Genomic DNA, 13,674 nt, shown 5'->3' with positions numbered 1-13,674 from the left:
TCATTTGGGTCCATTTGCAACCATTTGTGACTATTCGGGATTGTGTATTCGCAATTTTGCAAAAATCGACACGGCCTACTGGACAGTCGCTTCTACCGTTATGGCTCAGCACCTCGGCGTATGCATCTGCCTTAGTTTTAAAGACCAGTGCAACGCTCCGTTCGCTCTCTTTTTTCAACTTCTTCTTCTCTTCAACCATCCATGGATTCTCCTTCTCTTGATGCGGTTGACCTCTTCTCTTAGGGTTGGTCTCCTGGGGCTTGTTTTCCCTACCCCTTGCGCGTTTCGCAACCGACATTGGAGCCTAGTTGCTTGCGCTGGGCGTCCCTTTTTTCCTCTTCGGCTTTCAGCCTGCTTCTGACGAACGCTTCTCTCTGCTACGGCTATGGTGAGCTTCTTCTGCGCCATCGCGATCGTTGCGTTGCTAGCAAAGAAGAAGCTGTGCATGCCGCACTCCGCTCTTCCACTAGGAGATGGTACTTCTTTTTGGCCTGAGCTAGCGTTTTTCGGAGCTTCAGCAGGCCCTACTTCAGGTCCTTGTTGATGTTATTCCGCCCGCTCGTGAAGCCAATTTAGCTTTTCGGCAACTAGCAACATCGCTCCTGTTGCAGTTCAGCGCCCACGTGAGGTCCGCGCCGGTCATCTGCGCATTCTCGGCCGGCACTGCGTTGCCTCGTGCTCCTCCTGTTGATCTTGCTCGCTGGTGGGTAACCAGCCCCTCATAATGGCGATCTCGTCAATGCTCCTATCGCCAACGGGTTCAACGCCGTTCCCTCTCTAGTTCCGTTTTCGATCGTTTGGTTTTGGGATTTAGTACTCATTGCTGCTCGGATCCCCTTAGAGCCGCCATTCCTCACTGTCAATGAAGTAGTCGCCAAGGACCCTGGTGGTTGCAAGCAGGGAGGCCACACGATGGTTGGCACAGGCCATTATGAGGACTGAGCTCAGAGCCGGATCAGCGCTAATCAGCAGTGCTCATCTGAACCTACTTCCAGTTAGTTACCTAATTTAGGTACAGATCAGAAACCCTTTGGGGTCACTATGTCCCCGGCGAGAAAAACGAGCATAACAATCGTATTCGAGGCCAGCGAGTTTGCGACAGCAGTGGCGGAACTATCCGGCTCCAAAGGGTCCACGGTTTTATGGAACGGAGACAGTGTCTACAAGTCGCCGTTTCAAGTCATTGTCATTCGCCCTTACTAAGAGTGTAGAATGCCGTCGCTACCAGCTGACTTGTGCGTAATAACCTAAGCGATGCCGTATCGATTATACTGAGTTGCTTGCGGATGTGTGCCCACTGTTGGACCCTCGCTATGCCTAGGCTTACTCCGCTAGAGCAATCCGTATGCCCCGGTGTTCGGTCACCTCGCGATGCCAAAGGTGGTAAGTCCACACTGGTGTGTGGATATGGTTCGCTTAGAAAGAATCCTGGCTCCCACCGAATGCCATGACGCACAGGGATCCACTGAACCTCCCAAGTGTTTGATCTGGCCCGGGAAATTGGAGATCATCAAACACCCGTCGGAAGGCCCAAAGTTCCCGGTCTTCAAGGAAGCCGCAGCTGGTAATTCACAGTATAGGTAACGCAGTTAAACCTGAACCAGTGTGACACAAGTGCTGTGCCAAGCAGTTGCTAAGGGGAAAAGAGGGGACGGGCTTACTGACGGATCCATAACGACGTGAATTGGACGAATGTCTTCATCTGTGGCTTTTATGTGCCCCCTAGCTCAGAAGATGCTGTCCTGTACGACGGTGAAATCCGGTAGTAACAGCGGGTGAGTCGTGAGGTGACGAGAGAGTTTTCCCAGAGTCTTGGAAGAGGCGGTTGAACAACCCTATGACAGGACAAAGGACTCCCTGATGTTGGATCTGAGCTCATCGTATGAAAAGGACCCAGGATAGGTCCAGCGTAGATGGAGCCCCTTGTCGGCATGCCATTCTGCGGTGTAAGCTGATAGGGCTTCTGCTTTGGGATGGGAGTCAAATTGTGGTGCACGCAGTATCAGTCCTTGATATTGTCAGTACTGCGAAGTGTTTGTGCAGTTTGTCAAGCTGATTTTTATTCTTTGTGAGACCTGACCATGGTACTCATCTCAGAGCCTTCACAACTACTGTAAGTCGTGTTTACTAGTTTGACACAGTGTTAACCTTTCAGAAATCTCCTTCATAAACATGACAGCCAGAAGATTAAATCCAGGTGTCAAAACAATCATCGCCTTTTAGAACGAGCAAACAAAATCCACCTCTCTTTCCATATTTAATGCACTACCTCCACGGTTCGCATGAAGTGGAAAGTATAATTAGCTCATTCATTTCGGCGAACCATGCAGCACACCTTTTCGGCACCACTGGTACTGCTGTTTCTGTGAATGTTTTAATTATAAACAAAACGCCAAAGTAAGGTAAACGCATTAGTTTACGCCTCGCGGCAGCCTCTGGCTACCCGCGCACGTGGCCACTAATTCACTGTAACGAGTGAGTGAGAACAGCGCACAAATCTTACTAGGAAGGTACCATCTGGTTCCCGTTTTTCGAGATTAACTCGAACGCATTTTATTGCACTCGAAGCAAGCCATGAAATCGCAGTTTGCGTCAATCTACACATGGCCTGCTACGATGCGCGATTGAGGATCTTCTTCCTCGATTTGTGCCATTCGTCGCTCGGTGTGGACTGTGCAATAAATAATCAAATCCAAAAACGGACATCGCACATACCAACTGTATGTGCGCTGTTTAATAGCCAATGTGACACCTCTTGATTGACAGAATTGATTCGATTCGATACTCCTCCGTTGCAATCCGTTGACGGTTGTGACATCAATAATTTATAATGGTTTCTTCTTTGTTGTACTCTTCTTATACCAAAAAGCTGTAGAATCGACCTAAAAACTCGTTAAACGCGTATACTTACAAGATTTTGCTTTCATTTTTTTTTCAGACGGCAAAAATTGCATCCAAAGTCAAGGTCCGGGCAATTTGTACATTGAAGAGACAAACAGCACCAATACTACCACCAATGTGGACCGTGGACCAACGTCAACACCAGCAGCGTGTCATCTTCCTTCCACAAACTGTGGCTCTTCCCCGTTGAATCGAGTTCGATTGTATTGAGGAGGAAGCCTCCCCAAATACAATTTGATACAGTTTAGAATTAGTTCTGGCAGCACTGCGCACATATCACGCGCACCGCATCACACAACATAATGACTCTGAAAACAAATGAAAGTATTGCATCAACTACCTGTCGAAGTGTAACGTCGAAGCAGAGAGCGTATTTTCCTTATGGTTTATATTTAATTTTCCTGAAGAAATCTTAGATTCTAACGTAGAGTTTTTAAATATTAACAATAACACTACAGTGTATCTGTACAGCCGTCTGTGTAGCAATTAGATAAAGTGCCTTGTTTCAAAGGGAACACTAACCATATCCGTGTTATCATCGAAGAAGCACTAAAAAACCCCTACGATGGTGTAGGAACATATTCTGCGCAAATCGCTTTAAGTGTGTAAATATATCTATACATATTTTTGTAGAGTATTTGTATTTTCTGGCTGCACTGCTGTCACAAACGAACGGCACTGCATGCAGCGGTAGCAACACTGCATTCATTCTCCATAACAAACAACAACACATATTACTGGTAGCTATATAGTAGCAAGCAACGCAGCAAGCTGAAACTTAAAATAAAAGTCGTAGAAACTCGTGTACAAACGGGGCCTACTTTGATCCGCGTTGGGCGTAGTGTCGATCGATTGTAATAAATTCTTGCTTCCGAATCCGAATATACTGTGCTGTTGTTGTTTCATTGTAAGCCCATTACCAGCTTTCTCTATGGTCCGAAATTCCCTGTCGATCGATCCACGTCAGTAATGGCGAAACGCAGTCAATGGAATTTCAATGGTTCGATTCGATCGATCGATTGCATCGCCTTCAGCCGACGAGGAACTGAACAAAGGGTTTTTGAGTGGGTGGTCAGCAGCGTCCATTTGGCATTGTTTCAGGTGATTGGAATTTAGTTAGGTAAACGAGCTGAAGTAACGTTCCAACAATAGGGCGGCCTACTAAAGATTGTAAATGATCTCTTTTGAATCTTTCTTGGGTATGCATGCTCTAAATATGGAGATGGCCTAACCGGTCAGATAAAAAAGTGGATCAAACAACATTTCATATGCAATTAATGTCTTTTGCAATCACAATGCTGTCACAAACGGTGCAAACACTCACAGATAAATCTCGGCAATGAATGTGAAATGTTGCGAGTCAAACACACATTACAAGATATGTGCTTACATATCTTCTTTATACATGCTTAGGAACGTGACTGCGGAACACAAATTTGAAACATCTGTCATATCTTCAAACGTCCGTGACGACGACGCATCAGAAGAAGTCAAGAAGATGGGAAGATATGATGACTACTATCAGAGCTGAGCTGAGTGATGCCTTTCATGGTTGTATACTTTTGCGCGAATATGAGTAGCATTCGCGTTTTCGCACTTGAGTGTTTTCTAGAAGTTATTTTCAACGCATATGGAAGGTTTTGAACTAGGGAAATAGAAGTCAAAGATGGGTAAGACATAATGTAAAATGATAGCAGAAAATGCGAGGATTTAAAATCATGTTGAAAGGTATGGTTGGATTGAGGCAGATGTCTATTTCAGAAGTATTATGCAAAACGATAACACAGCGAAACATTTTTTTTTATCCCAGAAGAGAACTTGTGTGTCTCTAACAGATTTTGTGCAGCTGAATCCGAATCCGGGCCTAGATTTGTTCCAGCGCTTCACAATTTTTAGCTATACCTCATTTATAGAGCAAAATATAGGATTTGAAGCTTTTTTGACTGTAAATTATTAGGCATGGCATTATTTTTTAGGCAATCAAACAATAAATCAAATCATACATTAGGAACAATCCATGTGCATTAGTGGATTCGAGTTCGGCTCTGTTCGGTTCAGGGAATGAAGATGGTCAAGTGATTTCGTAGCTTGGAGGAAAGAAGCTACGTCCAGTGCATTGGGAGGCGTGGGCTCGATTCCCACCTAAGCACGTAGATTTTTATTCGCAATTCAAATCTCAATGAATTCATCGTGGTGAATGTCAAAGCTATCAAACGTTGTTATTTTAGGTGTCAATAGACCAATTTTTTCCATTGATTACTTGAAAAATACTTTCCATGTCTAAAAGTTTGCAGTCAAAACGTCCATAATCCCATTGCTCATGTGTTTGAAATGCTGGAGCAAATCTGAAGACAGATCAAGCTTTTCTGCTGCGCTGTCTGTGCCATTTAAGTACTTTAGGGCTATTTTGGATCTCTGTAGAATCTTCCCAATTATATATTGCTGAAGATTACAATTACTCTGAACAAATTTCTTGAAATCGCAGAAAAAAATCCTGCAATTATTCCTGGAGAATAACATGGTCAGCAAAATTCGAAAAAAAAACTTCTCCGGAATCAGTGCAACACAGCAAAAAAACTTGTAAAGGAAAGGGAAATAACAAAACAATCACGGGAGATATTCATGAAAGAACTACAAAAAATATGAAGGAATCCACGAATGAAAATCTAAAGTAATCACTGAAATTCCAGAAAAGGTTCCCAATAAACATTATTGCTGTACAACAATCGAATAAACCTGTCTCAAGCTTGATTTTCAAAACAATTGCTGAATAAGCTCTTATTCAGCTATCATTGTTAGTTGGGTTTTGCCTAATCAATAAAAGAAACTTTGAAATGAATTTCACAGACTAGTTTTTGTTTTTTTTTTGACTGGTGAAGTTTTTGAGAGGGTTTCTGAAATTTTGTGAAAACTGAAGAAATTTCTAACGGATTCTTTGGTTAGCCGTATTTTTTTAGGTTAAACTTCTGGAGGAATAACAAAACCAATATGCGTTATTTTCCCGGATGTCATTATAAGAAACCTCACAATAGATTCCTGAAGGTAAGAATCGAAGGATATCTTGAAAAAAGATAATGATACCAGTCAAGTCTCTTAAATAAAGACAAATCAATCAATCAATCAAAGATGATGATGATAAAAGTGTACCCACCATCTGTGCAAGGCTGCAGAACCATTCCGGGGGAAAATGATCTACCGGATGGTTAGTTGCAGCAGGGTGAGTTAAAATCACTGAATTTCTTTGGAAGTCAACGAAAAGTTGCTATCGCATGACAACAGTCTGGCTACTCTACGAAGAAATTCACGTGGCCTGTGACCCGAGATTGAAAACCACTGATTTTGCTTGAGGAGGCCATCCAAGCATTTCTTCAATGATTTGTCCAGAAGTTACTGCAGACATGGATCCCCTTGCACATGACGCAACCTACTCGTGCGAAATACTTTACAAGACTGAAGTATCATTTTATCTTGATCGTTTGTGTCGTTTGCTTTGTTTATCCGGTAGCGCATCACCGCTGCTAATGCTATATGCCCTGTTAATCCTTTTCTTGGTATCCCTCTCAATCCCTACACCCTTCAGACTTTTTTCCAGGAATTCCTTGAGGAATTTTCCAGAAAGCTCTCCTGGGATTTCCTAAGGAATCCCTCATGATATTGCTTCCGCGATTCCTCATGGGATTTCTTCGGGAACTCCTCCAGGAATTAATTCAGGAACTGTTTAAATATTCCTATAAACGTTACGAAAATTCTACCCTTAAAAGTGCAAGATTTACACAATTTACTCATTTTTTTTTTTTGTGTTTGTGTTTGTGTTCCACTTTAGCTCGAAAATGAGTGAATTCTGTTACCGTGCAGGATTGTCTCTTGGGATTTCGTTCGGGGGATTCCTTCGGGAGTTTTCTCCAAGAATTCCCCCTGGGATTTCTTCAGATATACTCCTCTTGGAATTCCCTAAGGAATTTCTCCTGGGATTTCTTCAGGAAATCCTACCGGGATTCCTCCGGGAATTTTTCAGGGGATTCCTTCAAAAAAAAATCCTCCAGGGATTACTCGAGGAATTTCTCCAAGGATTCCTCTGCGAATTCCTGCAAAGATTCCTATAAAACATCTTCCAGGAGTACCTCTAGAGATTCTCCCCTGAATTCCATCAGGGATTTCTCTAGAAATTTCTCCAGCAATTCCTCCTAGAATTCCTACAGGAAAACCTGCAGAGATTCCTATAAAGATTCTTCCAAAGGATACCTGCAGAAATTCCTCTAGGAATTCTCTCAAAGATTCTTCCAGAGTTTCCTTCAACAATTCCTACAGGCATGCCTCCAAGGATTTCTCCAGAAATTCTGCCAGGGATTCCTACTGGAAGTGCTCCAGTGCTTCTTCAAAGAATTCCTCCAAGAATTTCCTTAGGGATTTCTTTTTGGAATACCTCCAGGGATCCTGTCAGGTGTTGATCCATAGATTCCTCCAAGGATTCTTCCGAGAATTTACCCAGAGGTTCCTCCGGGAGCTCCTCTATAGATTTGTCCAGGAATTCCTTCAAGCATATATCTAGGAACTTCACCAGGTTTTGCTCTAGGCATTCTTTCAGGAATTCCTCCACGCATTACTCCAGGAATAGCTTCCGGCATGCCCCCAGGGTTTCCTTCAAGCATTCCTAAAAGAAGTTCCTCCAGGAATTCATACAGGGATTTTTTCAAGCATTCCTCTGGGAGTTCTTTCTCCAAGGACTCCTCCAGAATTTCTCCAAGAATTCCTCCAGGAATCACCCCAGGAGATTCTTCTAGAATTTCTCTATGAATTTGTCCAGGAATTTCTTCACAAATTCCGACAGCACTCCAGGAAATTTCTTCAAAAAATATTTTTTCCAAGGATTTCTCCGAGAATTCCATCATGGTTTCCTCCTCGCCTGGGATTCCACTAGGGATTCTTCTAGGAGTTCCTCCAGGCATTCCGCCAGAAATTATTTCAGGTATTTCTCCAGACATTTCACCAGAGATTCCGCCAAGGATTCCTCCTAGAACTCCTCTATGGATTTCTTCAAGAGCTCCTCAAGTGAGTCCTACAGGGTCATTTCCAGGGATTCCGCCTGGAATCAGTCCAGAAGTTCCTTCAGTCATTGCTGTAGGATTTTCTCTTGAGATTTTTCCAGAAATTGCTTCGGGGTTTTCTCCAGGAACTCTTCAAGAAATTTGTTTAGAATTTTTTCATGGATTTCTCTTAGAGTTCATCCAGAGATTGCTTCAACCAAGAATTTCTTTAGGGATTTTTCCAGGAATTCTTCCAAGGATTCCTTTCAGGAAGGCATCCAGAGATTTCTCCAGGATTTTTCCAAGGATTGCTCCAGGCATTCGTCCAGAATTTTCTTCAGAGATTCCTTCAGATTTTTTTCCAGGGATTTCTCCAAGAATTCCTCTAGAATTTCAAGGATATTTCAAAGAAAATTTAGTGGTAAATTTTAAGAAGATTCCACCACGAATACTATCAGAAATTCGGGGAAAAATTCCAGGGATTGTTCCAGGAAGCCCTTTAGGGATTGAACCGGGATTTTTTTTTCGGGAACTCCTCCAGAAATAAGAAATTTTGCAGAGCTGTTTTAGGTGTTCCTTTAATTCTCCTTCAGATATCCAAAAGTGCCGTAAGGGTTTGCTCCAACGATTGTTTTAGGACTTATTTTTGAATTCCTTCCGAATTTTGAATAGGGATTTCTCTAGAAACTTGACTTGGAATTCCTCCAAGAAGTTGCTTCTTCACACAAGCAACACGCATGTCATATAAGAGCTACGACAGCGTAAGTGAATACAGTCGGGTCTTTTTTTACGCGGTTTTAATTTACGCGGCCACCTTAAAAAAAACTCCATACAAAAAAATTCATCGTCCTATTTTTGCATGATTCGTCGAGACTTTTTTTACGTGGTTTTTTGAATTTTGAACTGAGTTTTATTTTTACGCGGTACGTATCCCCCGCGTAAAAAAAAACCTGACTGTACAGGTTAATTAGCACAATGCTAGAGTTACGTCAAATAAACTTGTATACAACCAAAACTTGCGCTGCCATAGCTTTTATAAGGCATGGGTGTTGCTTGGTCAAGAGCTTACTCTGAGATTTCATCAGGAATTCTTTCAATAAGACTTTCAGGGATTCTTCCAAGCAACAAACATTTCAAAGAAGAGTCACGGTAGCGCAGGTTTTGGTTGCACAGAAGTCACTGTAATTTACTTTAAACATATAAGTTCTCACATGCTAGAATCGCTTTCAGACATTTCTCCAGAGAATCCTTCGGGAATTCACACAGGAAAGACTCTTTCGGAATTCACCTGGATTTCTTAATGGTAGGTACCACAAATTCCTCTAGAAATTCCTTTTAAGAACCCTTCAGGCATTTTTTTTTTGTATACATTCCATGAAATCGACCAGAAATTCCTTCAGGTAAATTCCAGGACTTTTCCAAGTTCTCCGGAAATACTTCTAGAAAATTCTTCAATAATTTCTCCAGGGTTTCCCTTCAGGAATTTCAGGAGGGTTTTCTTCAGTGAAAGTTTCAAGGCTTTTACGAGAATACTTTTAAAATTCTTCCAAGAATCCTTCCGATTATACGTCAATTGGGTTTTTAAATTATGAAAAATGTGTTGATTTTTTGATTTTATACGAAAGAGCACCTTTTTCTGAGTCACTATGATTTTTTTTTCAGATTTTTAGAACCTTATTTTGGTACCTAAAATCAATTTCAAAGAGATTTTTTGAAATCACCTTTTGACAGCTGGGCAACTGTTTGACAGCTCCGCCCAGTACAAACTGCGACGAGGGGTGATTCGACAAATCGCTCCCATACAAACTTCAAATTGATTTTTAAATAGGTTCCGGGGCTCCAAAACTCATGAAAATTTGGATTTCGGCTCAGTTTTACATGCAGATTCAGAATATCGCATTATCTCAACACCGTTAAAGAAGCCAATTGACATTTCTATAGGATTATGCTATATAAAACTGGCGTTTGGGAATTCCTGGCAGAACAATATAACTGAAGGTCTATTTTCAAAGGAATTAATGGACATCACAAGATTGCTAATAAGCTTTGTCTTTGCTTATTAGCAATCTTGTGATGTCCATTAATAATGATCATTTATAATTAGTCATAGAAAACATTATGTAGACATTAAAAAGAAATCATCGGACGTGTTTCCATATGCTCTAATGGAGAAAATGACGAAAGACATCATGAAGGAAGTTCTGGATTAGTCCTAAAAAGATTTTGCAATTTCCAAAAGAGTGCAGCTATGATTTCTAGTGAAAGATTTGCAGATATTACTAAAAAAATATTATGAGCTGTCCAGAAGAAATAATGCATAAGTAAATAAAATTTGCGTAGATGAGGTTTTTGCAAGGTATTCATAGTTCTGTTCTGACTTGTAAGTATGCTTGTGCGACCCTTGCTTTATTCAACAATTGAGGACTTACACCGGTTTTTGACAGCATACTTCTCTGCCTTCGGACGCATAAATATCACATGTTACAATAGATAAACACGAGAAAAACACATTTGAAGCTTCAAAATAAACTTTTTCTATTGTCATATTTGATTGAATTCAAGGCAAATCAACTATTGAAATAAGCAGAAATCCATATGTTAACAAAGTATTTCGAAAATACCTATTTAAATATGACAGGAAGGAATGTTTAAAACATTCTCCGGCATGAGAGGTTTTATTGTCAAATTTAGGAGTATTTAATACTGAGGAAAATGGTTTTCCTTACTCATTTAGTTTTGACATCACAAATATAGTAATAACATTCAGATTTAGCTCTGTTTGTTTTGATGACATCCGAATGTAGAGTTATGCAATTGAATGGAAAGCGGATATTTGATTGTGTGTAGCAGGGCCGCTGACAACGACGTAAACAATAACAATCAGGAAGAACGTAAACAAAGGAGGGGAATCAGGTTTCGAATAGGAGATTTGACGGACGTGTACGAACGCGAAAACCGGACCGAACCGAAGCTTCCAAGGGAAAACTCTACACCCAATAAACAATCTTTTCTAGTATTGATACTTCTAATTTTGAGGAAATCTAAATAAAAAAGAGGTCATCTTAGTTTTCCGTGAAATAACCATGAAACCGTGCAATATCCGAGTGAATCATGCGCAACAAAAACTGACAGCGCAACTCATCAAAATCACTCACCAAAGGCTTTTGGTTTATTCACTAACACGGTTATCCTCCATGTCTACTTAGCATGGTGTAGGGTCTAAAGAGTTGCACCTTAAATAAGTAAGCTTCATACCCCCCACTGAATGTAAGTTGTAATATCCTATCTCTTTTGAAAGTAGACGCACGGAGAAATCAAACTACCTAATTTTGGGTCGATTTTACTCAAAGCTGAGTATATCGAATAAACTAGTTACCCAAAATTAGGTTGTTTTCCCTCTTCCCCCCACCGATGTTGTCAAAAACAAACAAAGATGCGTCTACCCAATGGGGGTCCTTGAGCCCAATAAGCCAATTTTGAGTAAATGTAGGTATACTCAAATTTGGGTTGAATGAGGGGGGGTCTTGGGTTGAATTTACCTACTCTTAAGTATATTCTTTTGCTGGAGGTAAAGGCAATTTACCTAGTGTGAGTTTAATCGATTTACTCAAAATTGGCTTATTGGGCGGAACTATGGGATTAAAAAGACGCAGACACGTTCAATGCTTACAGTGAGCTTTTCGCTCTTTTAAGGAAGCACGACACTAGACAACGGACTAGCATGCAACGCCCAGTGGCACAGCCGAAAACTTTTCCTGACAGCTGCGGCGGGAATCGAACCCGCGCTCCTCAGCACGATGCGACTAAGAGCTTGGTGACCCTAGCCGCACGACCACGGAGCCGCACAAAAAGCGTCAAAAGAACTCAATTTTGGGTAGTTTATCGGTTCCGTGGCAGGATTCACGAAGAACGGGACAAGGGAGAGGGAGAGAGATCGGAGCGGGAAGAGAAGAGGACGTGATCTGGTGACCGGTAGCAAACGGGAATCGCTCCGTATAATTCAATAAAAGTTCAGGTGTTTTAAAGGTATTCTGGTTCAGCTGTATTTCTGCAAATAGTCCGAACTAAACCTCACACATGGGACAGAAAAGACATTTCACACCTGTACACTTTTTGAGTTCCATCGCGGCCCCATAGTGGTTTCTGCTTTTAGTGGTGTTGCGTGTACGTACACGCTGCATTACACGAACACTACCTGAGTTACTGGTTGAAAATAGTACACAAAGATCAGCTGTTCCCGGCAAAATCAAATGGGCATATTTTCAACCAGTAGATTTGCATTAGTGTTCGTGACACCGCGCTGCGAAACCACTATATCTACCGTGCAAAATTTCAGGTCGATCGGAGAATGTATATTTTAGCGCCAGCCGTTTTAAGTTTTCATACGATTTACTATGGGGAAAATCACTTTTTTAAAGAAAAATCGCCACAGGTTGCTCCTTAACCCCTAAAAATAAATCGATGAATAATTTCTGTTTGAAATTTTACAAGGGACCAATCCTTCGCAGACTGCAAAGTGAACTAAAGCATGTGGAAAAAGTTATTGACTTAAAATGGAATAGCATGACAACGCTGTTTAACATAATCGGGTAAGGCTTAATAACTTTTCCACGAACGTCGCATCGCTTTGCGGTCTTCGGAGGTCTGAAACCCCGAGAAGTTTTGTACAGAAATCATTCATTGACTTATTTTTAGGGATCAACGGGTGATACCAAGCGATTTTTCTTTGAAGAAGTAAATTTTACCCATATTAATTTGCATGAAAAACTAAGAATGGCGGGCACTATAGTTGTTCCGATCGATCTGAAATTTTGCCATCCTCAGTCGATTCCGGTTGGTCTCCAGGCGGTTTGGGTGTCAAATAGCACCAAAACAGAACTTCCGGAATTAGCGTCTGCAAGAGGAGCTGCTGCGGGTGCGAGTATAAGCGCAATATTAAACTGTTTTGCATTTACAGTGTACATCGCTATGACATTTCAACACTTTTTAATTCGACATGTGTCGAATAAGCGGGGTACCGTCTACCCCCGTTCGTTTGACCGCATCTAATCTGAACACTTTTTAATTTGACCCCTTCTAATCTGCACATCGTTCAAATTAAAAATGGCTCAAACTTCATTCTGCTAATGGAACGGGGTGAAACGGAACGCAGAATCAAAACAAAACATAAAATGAGGCTGCCAGCAGTGGGGTTTTTCGTCGTCCACAGGGTTGCTAGAAGTTCAAACTAAAAATGAACCCCGTTGGTTTGCATGAGGTGTCGTTCAAATCAACGGGGGTAGACGGTACGAATTAAAAAGTGTCGAATTAAAACGTGTCGAACGAGCGGGGTAAGACGGTACATTATTTCCAGACATAAGAAAGATCAATGTTTCAGACAAAAAATGATTCCGAACCCTAAGGGAGACGAAGCTCTTGGCGCGAACCATTTTGACACTTGTTTATTTACATTTTGTATGGCGCACAACCCGGCGCATGGGCTGTCGGCGCACAAGTTGTTGGCCAGTATGCGGATTTCAGAAAAGATTCGCAATAGTTTGTGGTTGGATGGTGCGACAACCCAATTCACGTGGTTAGCCAGTGTATGCAGAGATTTCGGGGAATTTATACGTTCTCCGCAGAAAAAAGAGTGGTTTAAAGGTTTAAATATTACACATTTACGAGTGGCCACCACTGGCAAGTGAATCTATTTATGGTAGCAAAATTCTCGCAGGATAATCAAAAGAGCTTTAAATTTTTCATCGTCGTT

The 13,674-nt window shown here is 41.5% G+C and overlaps 1 protein-coding gene across 1 annotated transcript in view; it reads left to right on the top strand.

Moving 5' to 3' along the window:
• The window catches only part of LOC109401930 (tumor necrosis factor receptor superfamily member wengen), an 89,065-nt gene extending 85,282 nt beyond the window's left edge, over nucleotides 1-3,783 (top strand). Inside the window, exon 5 of the mRNA XM_029854691.2 lies at nucleotides 2,939-3,783. Within this exon, the coding sequence (XP_029710551.2) occupies nucleotides 2,939-3,111 (173 nt within the window). The 3' untranslated portion in view covers nucleotides 3,112-3,783. The remainder of the gene's footprint in view (nucleotides 1-2,938) is intronic.
• The last annotated feature ends 9,891 nt before the right edge of the window (nucleotides 3,784-13,674 follow it).

The sequence above is a fragment of the Aedes albopictus genome, chromosome 1 (assembly GCF_035046485.1).
Source record: "Aedes albopictus strain Foshan chromosome 1, AalbF5, whole genome shotgun sequence".
NCBI lineage: Eukaryota > Metazoa > Arthropoda > Insecta > Diptera > Culicidae > Aedes > Aedes albopictus.
The sequence above is the reverse complement of the archived record's forward strand: the minus strand, read 5'-3'. Positions and strand labels throughout refer to the sequence as shown.